Raw genomic sequence first — 13408 nt, 5'->3', positions numbered from 1 at the left:
TTGTACGCGTCAATCACTATGTACAGAGAATATTCTGCCAATAAAGTATTGAATGGTTACCAAAAAAACAAGAAAATAGAAATCATGATTCGGAGATGACATGAAATTTAAACAAAGCGTCATATATTGGTAGTCCAAATGTAAAAAAGTGCATCTTCTTTCATGTATTAAATCGGTATCATTTCATTCGAAAATAATCTATACTATATTTTTGTTTACTATCACTTATTTCATGTTATTTCTTATCTAGCTACCAATCGAAATACTAAAGTAGAGGTAAGGACTGAATAATACAGCAAGTACTACGTTAGAACACATTATATTTCTCTATCAAGAGGTTAATTAGGAATTAAGAGCGCTCGTTAAATGTAGAAAAGACTTAATCACTAATTGAAGTAAGTTCTTATGTTATAGTCTCTATTAAGTGAAATATATAAAAATTGTTTACTTATCGAATGATAGCACCATGTAGAATAGATTGGAATCGAAGGAACGTGAGTATTTTGCGCGATGATCGGTTGAAAAAATGTAATCGTGCAGTAAATATTTCAAAAATGAAAAACACCGTATAAAAGGCTGACGCTATTTTTGTCATAATAGAATATTCTGTACAGAATACTCTTTCGTAATCGATATTCAGAAGGCACGAAAGTCGACATATCGATAGCTGACCGGAAGACACAGAATCACTCGATCAGCGTGTCTATAATTTCACTCTTACATTTACTACGTGTTCTCTTATGTGAACATATGAAATTTCTCAACTTCAAATTCATAGGCTAATTGATTATCAATATCCTCGTTGCGATATAAATATGTAAATGCATCAACGACAGTGAAAGCAAACGACTGCTTTAATACTGTAGCGTTTTGTATGATACTTGCATTCTGATGCTGAGTCAGAATTACAATTAAGCTCTCTTGAAGATCTTTTACTTTTTACCGAACGTCAATTAATGATTTTTCTCTGAGCTTGTTTTTCAAATTTACTTGTTGTAAAAAAATAAGTTTCTAAATATGCACTGGTCCAAAAGTACTAACGAAACAAGTTATATTTGTCTCGTATTAATGCCGCGATTATATTTAGTCGACTAGATCACTAGTTTGTGTAGAAGGTTTAATTAAAAAATCAATATTTCCATAATATAAACGTTATGCGGGCAGATAACAAAATGCATATTAAAAAGATTCAATTCGAATGGTTCTGAGTAAAAGTAAAAAATAAAAAAAAGAACGTTAATCATTATAACACTTACTCGTAATCAAGTGTTAAGAAATTGGAACGCTTGGATTAGTATATGAAACAAGCGTGTATTCGTCAGGACTCGGTATGTTTGAACTCTCGAAGTGCTAAGTATCTGAGAATATGACTATGTCGGCCGACTTTTCCTCTTCCGTGGATACAAACGGTGTCACAACTTGCATGTTGACCGATATATACAACGGATAAGTAAGTTCTTTGTCCAAAGACATCACTAGTTTCTATAAAATTAAACACATATGTTATCTCCATGAAATTTGAGTATATATATATAAAACCAATCTAAATAGTTGCTTGCTTACCTCTTCATTTTTGTGGAGTAATAACCTAAGCATACCGGAACTCTGTATGTGTTTCTCTTGACGTTGTTCATCCAATGAAATTAAACTTACCCTGAAGATACATGTGTTTATGTAGAGTTAGCAATGAAAGCGTAAGGTGCTGTATAAGCTCTTGAACAAGTTTGTGATTGTACTCACTTTAAAATTATATTGTGCTTGCTGTGATTAGCTTTAATAAGATCTGTGTCTAATCTATGATTTCTCTTAATCCTCAAAGTAGTGCTATCCAAACACACGACCAAATTTAATCCAAAGTGAAACGCTGTCCATCTCCAAGTATGCTCACCGACCTTTTCAATACATCTTCCGCAACGGAAACATTCGCGTGCGAATTCCTCTTCACTCATTTGTTTTGGTCTAAAATCATTAAAAAATATATTATTACGATATTGTCATCCACCGATTGCCATTCCATCGCTCTGTTACTTGTAGAGTAGTTATCATAGGTACCTAAAGTAGATCGACAAACAAGAGAGTAGGTTTTTCAGAGTGAACATTCTGTCCTCGAAGCTGGATGTAAAAAGGAAGGGAAGAAAAAAGAAGGCACATTTTCGAGAGGCACATTACTACGTCCATTGTCCTAAGCATAGATCAGGAATATATTTAAGAAACATGCAAATTCCTAACTTACCCTCGATCTTTATTCGCGTCTATTCTTAATAAATGTAACCATTGTTCCTTGTATGCATTGTGCAACCATTCGTGTGGTATCAGATTGTCGCTGTATAAAATCTTAACATCTTGATCATGTAATAAAAGGTACTTCATTCTCAGTGCTTTGAAAGGCGCCGCGAATTCCCTGCCTTCCTCCGTTATAAGAAAAGGCTCTGTCCATTTGTGATTCCGGAAGTACTCATCGATTTGTAATGTTTCTTCTTTATTGTGTACATGAACGAAGAGCCTGAAACAAAATTTGTTGTAATATACAAGAGCCATGTAGAAACAGTTGTTCGATGGAAATATACTGTTGCCTACCATACTCTTAGCATCATATATATACAGAACTCAGTTTGCATAGCAATTAAATCAGGGCTAGCAATTAACTCAGCCATTAGATCTGGTGTGATTTCTTTCAAGAAAGTTGGATGCAGCCATCCATATCCTAAAAGATTTACTTCCAGCCAGCGTTTGGCTGCTGTCTTTACCATTGGTACACCATATGATACAGCAGCATTGTAATAAGGGACAACAGTTTTTATGTTTGTCGTCTCCACCATGATGTCTGTGCATTGGTCGATCAACCCTTGCAATTGGAATAAAGTGGAGGTAGCCAAAATTGATATGACATCCTTTGGTTCCAGACTGACTTCATCCTGGTAAAAGGAACCAAAGACTGTCAAAAGAGCTGAAAGTATTTCAAATTAATACAAATATTTATCCTTGATCACAGAAAAACGTTTATGAATATTTCCACGAATGCTATTTACAATCTAATGTAATGTTGGGATCTGCAATTTCCACACTGATAACTGTCTCATTCGCTTCCCTCCAAGATCCAGAAAACATACTTGCAAAATATGGGCTCTGAAAGGAAAATATATATATTTTGTATATAAATACTATGAAGATTATTATATATAATTTTAAATGAAACCTGTTGTTGCTAGGGCAATTAATAATATTATCCTTACCAAATGTTTAAATAAAAATTGTGTTACTGTCTATATTTTAAAAATGTTGATTGTGATAAATGCAATAGTCAACATGATAGAGGTAAGAAATTACATAAAAGGATAGTTAAAATAGGTTCAATGAATTAAATATAAGGAAACATATTTGTATAAATATCACGAATGTACATTCATGAATACAATAGAATGAAATACTGTTTGTGAATGAAGTAAATTCTTCAGTATTCATCAGCTCTACCACAATATAACCGATTCAAGAGCATTATATTCACACAAAGCATCGACCCAATGACATTACCTGGCTAATATAAACTTTATGTAATCTCCATGCTTTTCCTAACATGAGCACAGTTATATCACTGCCTTTTTCTTCTTGAAATAGAGTTTTATATATATACTGTGCTGTTGTCAGCAATTTTCTCCTAGAAATATACAAAACGAATGATTAATAACAATGTCTAAGAAACATAAAGAGAGAAACGCGTTGACGTTGCTACGTCAGTAATACATAAAACGGAGGTACTTGGACTGGCAATGTTTAATATTAATAATGTCATCAAGTAAACTTGCTGCTAATAAAAATAAGCGTAGTGTTGTTGTGGACGTACTTTTTCGGCGTTTGTAGGGTACGATCAATGTAATCTGATTCAGAATCGAAGTCATCTTCCTCGATGCACTTTCGTTTACGACCACGGTACACTGAGTGCACTGCACTATTTGACATCGATGCAATTCGACTCGCGTAACTTCCCATTTTGTCGCGTTTTTCTTTAATACGTATAGGAAATTTCAAGTTGAAATATTGGCGAACACCTGAGAATCCTCGACATTGTTTTCTAATGCAGAGAACCTGCCGTAGACGTAGAAGGCTCGTGCCACGCCACAGCACACAGTGTTCAGATACACGCAACACGCAACGCAAGAAGGCTTGCTCTCATATATGTATGTAAATAGGTGGCCCTGTAGAAACCTTCGACATATGTATACGCATACGCATCATGGAGTATACATATGTATATGTAAGCATGTAAACATGTGACGTAACAAAAGATATGACGTCACCGCTTGAATGGGAATGCTATGCACACTATTTGCGGATAGAATGCTCCATACGAGGCTCATCCAATTGCGTGCGTCTTCTCGCTTGGGTGAAAGTGTCCAATGCGCGTTAACCATAAAAGGTACAAACAGGATGTTTCATTTATCTGGACCATTCGGATTACATATTCGGAGTTTCCACATCGTACAATACCGGTGAGAATTGTTGATTTCAATTTTTTTATTCGATTATATACTACGTTTATTCGCAACTTCTCCTTAAACACATTATTTTTTAGAATTTTCAAATTCACGACTAGTTTATTTTTGCGAATATGTATAAATATATTCACCGAAAGTCATTCGACTATCGTCACAGTAAACACATGTATTAGATGAACTGGCCTTTTCATTTTACAACAATGTAAATTGTAAACGTGATACGTTCATAATACGTGCTTATCTTAACTTGCAAAATTCAAGTCTTATCGTATAGGCGCCATAATTCTGTGCTTAGACTTTATTTAAATATTTAATTTTTTTCTTGGTAAGAATAAGATCAATTCTGAAGAGGCTCGCTGATATAATAATATTTCTAACATATAAATAATAAAAACGTACATATGCATATATGTATATAGAAAAACAAATATTAATACATACATAAAACTGACTCATCTTCGCGACGCAATGCGCATGCTCGAACACGCTTGCGAGATGTCGCTAATGGCTGCTATGCAATGCGTAGCGTCAGGTTTCGTTGGGTTTCGTTACGTGCGCCGTGCGCTTCGCATAAGAATAACGGTGATTTATGTGTTCGCAATATATAAAAGTTAATTATTATGAGGAACGCTCCACATTAGTATAAATATTCCAAATAATACGAAGGCTAATAAGTTATTGTTGAAATACCGTTATAATTTATCTGGTTACGAAGACTTTATTCTCATTTCGACGAAGGTACGTAATCTTGTTTCTTATACACAATATTATTCTTACCTCTCTTTAATTATTAGATTTGTAAATTATAAGAAAACTTGATGAACTTATTTAAATGTTATACTATGTAAATCATATGTGTTTTATTTGTATATACTATTAAATGAGAACAATTGTATTACTGGCAGTTTCATTTATTATTCATTTATTATTATTAGAATATTGGTATTTTTTATACATATTCTTATACCGTTATGACTTAATTTTAATAACAAAGACTGTAAAAGTTGTTCAACATTGATTTGTAAGAAATCCTTATGAATATTGAATCAATTTTATGGTTCAAATTTTACAACTACATAGTTTTTCTTACAAAAGTGTAAGAATGTAAGAGATGCGAGATCTTACACAGGGATTTCAAAGGTAATAATAATAATTTTTTTTTATTTAATAGCAATGATGAATACTAATGAAGAACTGATGAGCACAGATTTGAATGCGCTTGATTGTTCGTCTAAAGATACAATGGATATAGAATCAGCGATACAAAATCCTAAAAATCTTAGACGTCGAAGATTACGATATAAATTATATGAATTAAAAAAGAATTCTGGACTTGAAAGTGTGAATCAGTTACCAAATGGAAGTAATTATTTAAGTGAATTCTGCAAATTAGTGTGTAAACCAATGTCCGTGAGACTCAGAAGATTAACAGACTCAGACTTGAAGAAACTGACTACAAAAGTGTCATCTAAAATTCCCTCTGTTAGAAGGGCTCCGTTGGATAGATCACTTTATAAGTTTTATGGATATAAAACAAAAAAAAGGAAAAATACTATTAGTATAGAAGAACACGGTAAACAAATCCAGAAAAGAATAAAGAGTAATAAAATTAATAAAAATGTAGATAATAGTGTTGATGAGAATGTACAGAAAAATGTTAAGAAAAAAGTAGCACGAAATAGACCTAAGCGTTTATATAAAAAACGTCAGTTAAATAATACAGTGACTTCCAAAGTACAAAAATCTAGCAACCATGAACAACGTAAAGAAGATTTATTTAAAACTATTAAGCAGCCAATTATAGCATTAAATAGAATAGATGAAGTAATTAATAAGTTAGCACAATCATTTGCAAGAGTAACTTCGAATAAACAATGCTATACATTGGAACAGCCAGCAGTCAAACAATATATAGCTGTGACTCAAACTGAGGAAATTGGGTTGATGTCAGAACCTTTATTGATAAGCACCAATGAGAATGATTGTCTTCAGAATGACGAAGTTGCTGATAATATTAGTGAAACAGACAGTGATGACATATCCCAAATTAAAAGCAAATTTAAAAGGAAAAAGAGAATCTTTGATGATTCCAATAGTGATGAATCTGATAATGATGTATGGTATGAAACGAAAAAATTAAAATTGTGTTTGTCAAAGAAGGAAACTGCAACGACTTCCGATAAATATATTGAAGAGAAAGAAAATATTAACACTTTTAATCTAACATCTAAAGACTTAACATTTCAGGCTGGAACATCTCGAGAATCAAATGTTTCTTGTAAATTAAATGTACTTCCTAGTGAAGAAAATATAGAAGCAGACACTGAAAAAGGAAAATCACTTGTTGATAATGGAAAAGTAAATGTTGAGAATAATGAAGTAAATATTGAGGAAGGAGATCTGGATATTCGGAATGCAGAAATAAGTAACAGGAAAGAAGGAATGGATCTTGAGAACTTAAAAGTTGTTGAAGTGCAGGAAAAAGTAAATGATGAAAATGAACATGTGGATGTTGAAAATGAAGATATTGATGTTGAAAATGAAGGTATAGGTGTCGACAACAAAGGTATAGATGTCGAAAACGAAGGTATAGATGTCGAAAACGAAGGTGTAGATATTGAAAACAAAGGTGTAGATGTCGAAAATGAAGGTATAGATGTCGAAAACGAAGGTGTAGATGTCGAAAACGAAGGTGTAGATGTCGAAAATGAAGGTGTAGATGTCGAAAACGAAGGTGTAGATGTCGAAAGCAAAGGTGTAAATGTTGAAAATGAAGGAATAAATGTCAAAAACAAAGGTGCAGATGTTCAAAATCAAGGTGTAGGTGTTGAAAATGAAGATGTAGATGTTGAGAAAGGAGATCTAGACATTCAAAATGTAAAAGCAAATAACAGAAACGAAGAAATGGATCTTGAGAACATAAAGGATGTTGAAGTACAGGAGGAAGTTGATGTTGAAAATGAAGAAGCAGGTGTTCAAAGTCAACAAGTTGATGTTGAGACTGAAAATGAAAAGTATAATTTGGATGTATCAAAGAATGAAATTCAAGAAAGTATTGAGAGCCCCACAGAAGACTCTGTTTCCAGCTTGTTATCTTCAGAACTACATTTTGAGCATACTCCAAAATGTAGTACATGTTCTGTAGATGAATTCGTTTATACAAATTCAGAGATGGAGCAACATATACTGAAACCACTATTATCTGAAAATCAGTTAATACAAAAATACAAGTTGTATAAACAGCCGAAGATTTTATTGGTGGATTGTCAACGTATCAAAAAACCATCTGGTAATACATGTTCAGACATGAAAGTTGAAAAACTAACTGAGAAGAACATAAATATTTTACCAAATTGTAATTTTACACATATGACTAAAAATGATCTAATTTCAGGCATGTCTTGTTTAAAGAATATGATTATTAAATCAAAACTTGACAAACCTGTTTGTTCACACAAGATTATAAGAGGGAGGAAAGGAAGTGTAGAAAGAGAACATGTTTCTAGTAAATCCATGACCTCAAAGAAAGGGAAAATATACAAAATGATATCCGACAGCATCATTGGACATGGTATTGTATCTTCACATCTTCCAAAACAATCTATCAAAGAATTAGACACACTCTCTTCTACTGCTCCACAAAAGCCTAGTAAATTATTCCTTAAATCCACAGAAAGTACAGTTAAGAAAGCAAAATTTAATACTTCTGAAACTATTGACATAAAAACTAATGTTGCAAAACAACTTCATGTTTTAGGTCACACAAGTTCTCCAAACATAGATCAATTGGAAGATATAAGCATTGGCAATCATAAGACAGATGGAGAGAAAGCCATGTTGTTATGGGTTCCCATAACTTCCCCAACAAAACATAAAAAACTTGCAGAGAAGAAAGATACTATCAAACCCAAGGAAGTTTCCAGTACTTATAAATGCATTGTTTGTGATCTTTTCTTCGAGGATTATTCTGTTTTGCAACAACATTTAAGTACGCACACAAAGCAAACCATGCAAAGTCAGCAAAAGGCTATAGTTTCAGAGAAGCATGCTGATGCTAAAGAAAAATCACAATCTCAACTTTCCACACTAGAAAGAAGAGACCTACAACAGTCTCTTATTGAAGATAGCACTTCTCAAGTTGCATCTTCATGTAGCCCATGCATCAATGCAGATCAAAAAGAGTCGCAGCACATAAGTCCACAGAAAAAAATAAAGGACGCGAAATCTAAACAGAGTTTGTCAAAGAAGCACAAACTTTGTAAACCGTCTAAACTGACGAACGAGTGTAGCGTATGTTTCCATGAGTTTGCAACAAGAGCAGATTTGGCAGCTCATATTTTCTTGCACACGGAAACTGAACTGAAAGAAGCATATAAAGTTGCAAAACTAAATTTGCAGAAGAATGACATTAAGATTGCAGCATCAGAAACTCAGAAGACAAAGGATTGTGTGGCAAAATCTACTCATTCAGTTGAAAAATCTTCAATGAACTCCAATGAGAGCAACACAAGTAGTAGTTTAGAAGCATCAACTATGCAAAAATGCATGGAACACGTACCAAAAGATGTTAAATTTATAGATGAAAAACTAAATGACATTCCAAAAATATGCAAATTAACCCATGGAGAAAGTAATTCTAATGGTCAAACTTCGTCTGTGGCAAATAATGTAGCTAAAGTAAAAACGAGTAAAAAAAGCGGGACGAATAAAACATTGTTTACAATATGTCAGTGCCATAACACAGCAGACACCAACTTTAGTTGCTTACAAATTGAGATAGTTCTCCTATGTCACACTTGTGGAGTATTATTTCGAAGCATGGAGTGTTTCGAGACTCATTATCGTCTTCCTGAGTATTCGGCTTGTAATCAGAATCGGCCAGAGAGCGGTCGATCTCCAAATTTATTCTGTGCTACCTGCGGAATGATATTTAGCTCGGTTCAAGATGTGCGTCAACATCTAGAGATACATGTACGTTATAAGAAAGACTGCACAATGGACTTTCGTTGCAACATTTGCAAAGTGATGTTCATTGGAATCGGACCTCTCTTTTATCGTCATTGGTTAAACCATACAAAGGATCCATTCTGGGTAGCCAGCGAACAATCATTTCCCAAAATTTCTGTGTTGAACTTAAAATCCAAGAAGCTGGGTGTAGCATCTAATCCAGGTGAATTTGTTATCTATAAATGGCTAGACAATTACATTCATGTTGCAGAACATGTTTGTTTGAACTGCAAAATGGCTTTCAATAAAGAAGACCACTTAAAGGAACACGAACAGAATTGTAAAGCAGTTAGTGTGTTAAAAAGTCCGAATGCGAAGTCCAATGTTACTACAGACGTGATGCTACTAAAGTTGCATTTTATTTGTAGTCTCTGTGATAGCACTATTCCAAACAAAGCAAAGTTGTATGCACATATGAAGAACACGCATAAATTCGCCACAGATCCCCAATTTGTATGTGTGTCCCTTACAAATATGGCGAAAACGTTCATTTGCAATGTTTGTATGGCGATCAGTGCAAATATCGATAAGTTCAACGAGCACTGGTTCGATCACTATGTGAGCCAACCATGTTTCGATTGTCCATATTGTGAGAAAACTAGCGAGAGCTTGGATACTTTCAAAAGACACATCAAGGAGCATGTGACAACACCAAATGACGACATAATTACGATATCTTGTAAGGTACACTATCGCAAAGTTAAATACCTTTGCAAACCATGCTATATTGGTTTCAACTCAGAGAAATTGTTAAACGAGCACAATGTTATACATAACACAAGTAGTATAAATAATGGAAATAGTAACGAAGCGACGACTCCGGAGAATTCTAGATTATGTGAAAAACTGATAGATAAGGTATCTGCTAAGGAAGATAAAGACACAGGGGAAGAAGCTGATAAAGGTGATCAATCGACAGAGGATCAGGCTGTTAAAGAAGATCACGTGTCAGAGGATCAGATCGACAAAGAAGATCAAGCTACGAAAGAGAAGACTGATACAAGAAATCAAGTAACACAGGAACAAACTACACAGTGTTCAAAGTCTAAGGCTGACATTGAAAAGGAGAGATTAATCAATATATTGGAAGGCAACGAGGAGGAAGACTCCGAAAATGAGTTGGTAATAGACTTGGCAGATCGTACAGAGTTACAGAACGAGTTAGCAGTAACAGACAGATCTAAAGAAAAGCAAGTTGTAACTACCGGCACGGTAGGTACGTTAAACCCTGCTTCACAATCTACTCCACCTCCAAACAGACCAATGGAGGCAAACAATTCAAAAAGGCATGGATTTCTACGTGTGAAAAAATTAGAAGATCTTCTGGAAGATGTAAGCTCCTTGCATGAATGCCAGGTGTGCAAGTATAGTTATGGATCTGCTGAAGAACTTCAGCAACATCTCTTGACTCACGCAGTTCAAGAACAAGCGAAAGTATCTTCTGAGGAGGCTTCCCAGCAACTTGCAATATCCACCGAACAGAAAAAGCCTCTGCAGAATGAAGGGAGACTTACAGTGACTGCACGGACTGTCCAGATTCCAGTCATGTCCAATCTCTATCCGGGAACAGCGACCAACGTGAAATTGTTAACTGCCAAGCATAATTCTCCTGTTTCTTCTTCACAGGCTTCCGTAAAAACGGCGTACCATAAGAATCTGCCGGCTTGCAATATTGTTCGTAAATTAACTGTACCACGTTCCAGTAACCAAACGAGTGGTAAGGTTTCCACGGCAGTGGAAAGAGGTTCTTCCAATGCGCAGAGTCTTCAAACGGCGCTCAGAGTTGATTCTAATACTGGAAACCAGCAGGGTAAAACGAATTCGTATATACCTTATAGAATGAATGTCCCCGTAAGGGCGAACATAGCTACTGCTATGAGCAAGAACAAGTACCTGAATCAACAAGCAGGTTACAAAACTTATCCTAAGCCCACCCCACCACCCGTCTCGACTGTATACACGTATTCCCAAGACGAAAATGGAAAGATCGAAGTCGCTGCAAGTCATAGCATCGGTAGTGCTGTAGCGAACAACAATGCGAACTACGACAATGCGAACTACAACAATGCGAACTACACGAACGGCGCCCACAACTATATCCAGACCTCGCACAGCGTTCAGAACCAAGCCACGACGAATAATTCTCCCACAACGATGTATTATTATTATCCCAATTCTAATACTGCTTACGCTGGGAATGCTCAGGGGCCCGTACATACTCAGCAAATGGTGCAGCAGGTACCCAATCACACACTAGCGAGAAACGTACCACCTTCTTTTTATTGTAAGAATCCTACATCAGGTGGTATGTCGATAGTAATCAATCAAAATTCGCCCACCGTGCAAGGTTTGCCAGCAGTGGACGTGAGACAGCAACAAGAACACCAACAACATATGTATCAGCCAGTTTATAGCAATCCAGTGGTTTCGGTAGACCCTTATGTAGCGCAGTCACAGGTATATTGCGTTATTCAAAATCTGCTAAAACCATGAATGCTTTTTGAGAGATGAATTCCATTGTTACTGTTTAATTCGCAGAAAATTCTTGATTACACCGGAACCAATGAGATTTATCAGGCAACACCGAATGAGTACACAGAGCCGGTCAATGAAAATGTTTCCAGCTGCAATGCGTCGATGCAAACCGTACCAACCAATTTTTGCGCCTACTGTCCACTAGCCATTTCGTTTGTGAGTCAAGACTCATTCGATAGACATATGAGCGTTTACCATAATTTTGTTTGCGAGATTTGCGCTTCGTCGTTCTACCGTATCGAGGACTTGAGGGTCCATAACATGAAACACGTGTTGAACTGAACAAAAGTAGTATATCGCTAGTTCCACCGATTATTGTTAAGAATAACGTTTAGAGGCGCTGCGTTTCCAAACAGTTTTGCCATTACATTAATAATATTGTTACTACGACATTACTAGGAAAGATTTCGTGTAACACACATCCGTATGGAGAAATGTTACGGAATGTTTACGCATTTTATTTTTGACACCTTAAATACCAAGGACATATTGTTAATGATATTTTTTATGAATAGTTTATCGCTAAACTACAAGGACTATGTCGGCTTAGAATGTCCTCAGTTTAATATATGTATTATGCCGAAGTATGGTTTTAGTAACATCAAAATTAAGATATAAGGTTTTCGTTTCGTCGTATCGATTCAAGACGTATGTTCACATTCTTTATCGGTTCTCATTACTTCATATTCTTAATAGAACATTTCATTTCAAAGTAATTGTAAATATGTAGTCTATTTATATTTCGTTTTATACACATTCAAAGTTTTTATACTCAAAAGGTACACGTTGAAAAAAGTTATTTAATCATGTCGTGTTCGTAGTTTTCTTCGCCAAGAATTTTTAATGAATTTCGTATGTAGCATCTATAATTAGATCCATCGTTTTGTCTATATAATTCCATTATATGTATTATAGAAACTTTGACAAGTTACTATCCTTCTTTGATCGAGGAGCATCTGTTTTGTACGATAAATATTTTTTGACTAAAAATATTTATTTTTGGTCGAGAAAGTTTGTAATCCTCCTTCCTTTTTAAACACTTCTATCGCTAGTGTGTAATATGCGCCGGTTGATCGTATCACTGTCGGGGCTGTCAAACTACGTACTACTGTCCAACATTTCGGAATGCATAATTTCCTTTGAAAATAATTCTTAGGATATGAATGAATAGACCCGACAATGTGGTACGATTTACCGAGAGAAGTTTGATGCATCGATTAATGAGCAACATTAAAAAGTGAAAAAAAAAGTTTTATAAAAGAATCTCTGAGAAAGTTGATCGTTTGGAGATTTCGAAGTATGTAGTTCTTGCGTATATGTAGGTACATCTGAAAATATATTTGTAAAATGAAAATATTCTATAGTGTTCTTTG

At 34.9% G+C, this 13408-nt stretch overlaps 2 protein-coding genes across 6 annotated transcripts; one reads left to right on the top strand and one right to left on the bottom strand.

Annotated features, from left to right (window-relative positions):
- Window positions 1-303: 303 nt before the first annotated feature.
- Window positions 304-4194, bottom strand: gcl (germ cell-less). Of its 2 annotated transcripts, XM_076521598.1 has the most exons (9): window positions 3842-4194; window positions 3532-3655; window positions 3030-3126; window positions 2578-2947; window positions 2234-2503; window positions 2053-2112; window positions 1741-1959; window positions 1564-1654; window positions 304-1482 (listed from the first exon to the last, which is right to left on the bottom strand). In XM_076521598.1, exons 1-9 carry the CDS (start codon window positions 3985-3987, stop codon window positions 1351-1353), a joined length of 1509 nt encoding a protein of 502 aa, XP_076377713.1. In that variant the 5' UTR covers window positions 3988-4194; the 3' UTR covers window positions 304-1350. The 2 variants fall into 2 exon arrangements, with proteins under 2 accessions (XP_076377713.1, XP_033338768.1); XM_033482877.2 differs by lacking the exon at window positions 2053-2112 and having other exon boundaries at window positions 3842-4189.
- Window positions 4195-4343: 149 nt separating this feature from the next.
- On the top strand, window positions 4344-13389 carry LOC117227538 (uncharacterized). 4 transcript variants are annotated; one of them, XM_033482869.2, is made up of 4 exons: window positions 4498-5231; window positions 5665-7782; window positions 7888-11957; window positions 12039-13389. In XM_033482869.2, exons 2-4 carry the CDS (start codon window positions 5667-5669, stop codon window positions 12315-12317), a joined length of 6465 nt encoding a protein of 2154 aa, XP_033338760.2. In that variant the 5' UTR covers window positions 4498-5231; window positions 5665-5666; the 3' UTR covers window positions 12318-13389. The 4 variants fall into 4 exon arrangements, with proteins under 4 accessions (XP_033338759.2, XP_033338760.2, XP_033338761.2 ...); XM_033482870.2 differs by having other exon boundaries at window positions 5665-8064; window positions 8251-11957; XM_033482868.2 differs by lacking the exon at window positions 4498-5231 and adding an exon at window positions 4344-4487 and having other exon boundaries at window positions 5665-11957.
- Window positions 13390-13408: the final 19 nt, after the last annotated feature.

This window comes from Megalopta genalis, chromosome 5, assembly GCF_051020955.1.
Source record: "Megalopta genalis isolate 19385.01 chromosome 5, iyMegGena1_principal, whole genome shotgun sequence".
Lineage (NCBI taxonomy): Eukaryota > Metazoa > Arthropoda > Insecta > Hymenoptera > Halictidae > Megalopta > Megalopta genalis.
The sequence above is the reverse complement of the archived record's forward strand: the minus strand, read 5'-3'. Positions and strand labels throughout refer to the sequence as shown.

What these genes read in the sequence shown, in the direction of transcription:
- gcl (XM_076521598.1), bottom strand. Translation starts at nt 3,987, where the DNA reads ATGGGAAGTTACGCGAGTCGAATTGCATCGATGTCAAATAGTGCAGTG. An exon ending in ACCCTACAAACGCCGAAAAA is followed by an intron (nt 3,656 to 3,841) that starts GTACGTCCACAA and finishes GTATATTTCTAG; the next exon opens with GAGAAAATTGCTGACAACAG. An exon ending in AAGCACAATATAATTTTAAA is followed by an intron (nt 1,655 to 1,740) that starts GTGAGTACAATC and finishes ATGTATCTTCAG; the next exon opens with GGTAAGTTTAATTTCATTGG.
- LOC117227538 (XM_033482868.2), top strand. Translation starts at nt 5,667, where the DNA reads ATGATGAATACTAATGAAGAACTGATGAGCACAGATTTGAATGCGCTT. An exon ending in CTTATGTAGCGCAGTCACAG is followed by an intron (nt 11,958 to 12,038) that starts GTATATTGCGTT and finishes TTTAATTCGCAG; the next exon opens with AAAATTCTTGATTACACCGG.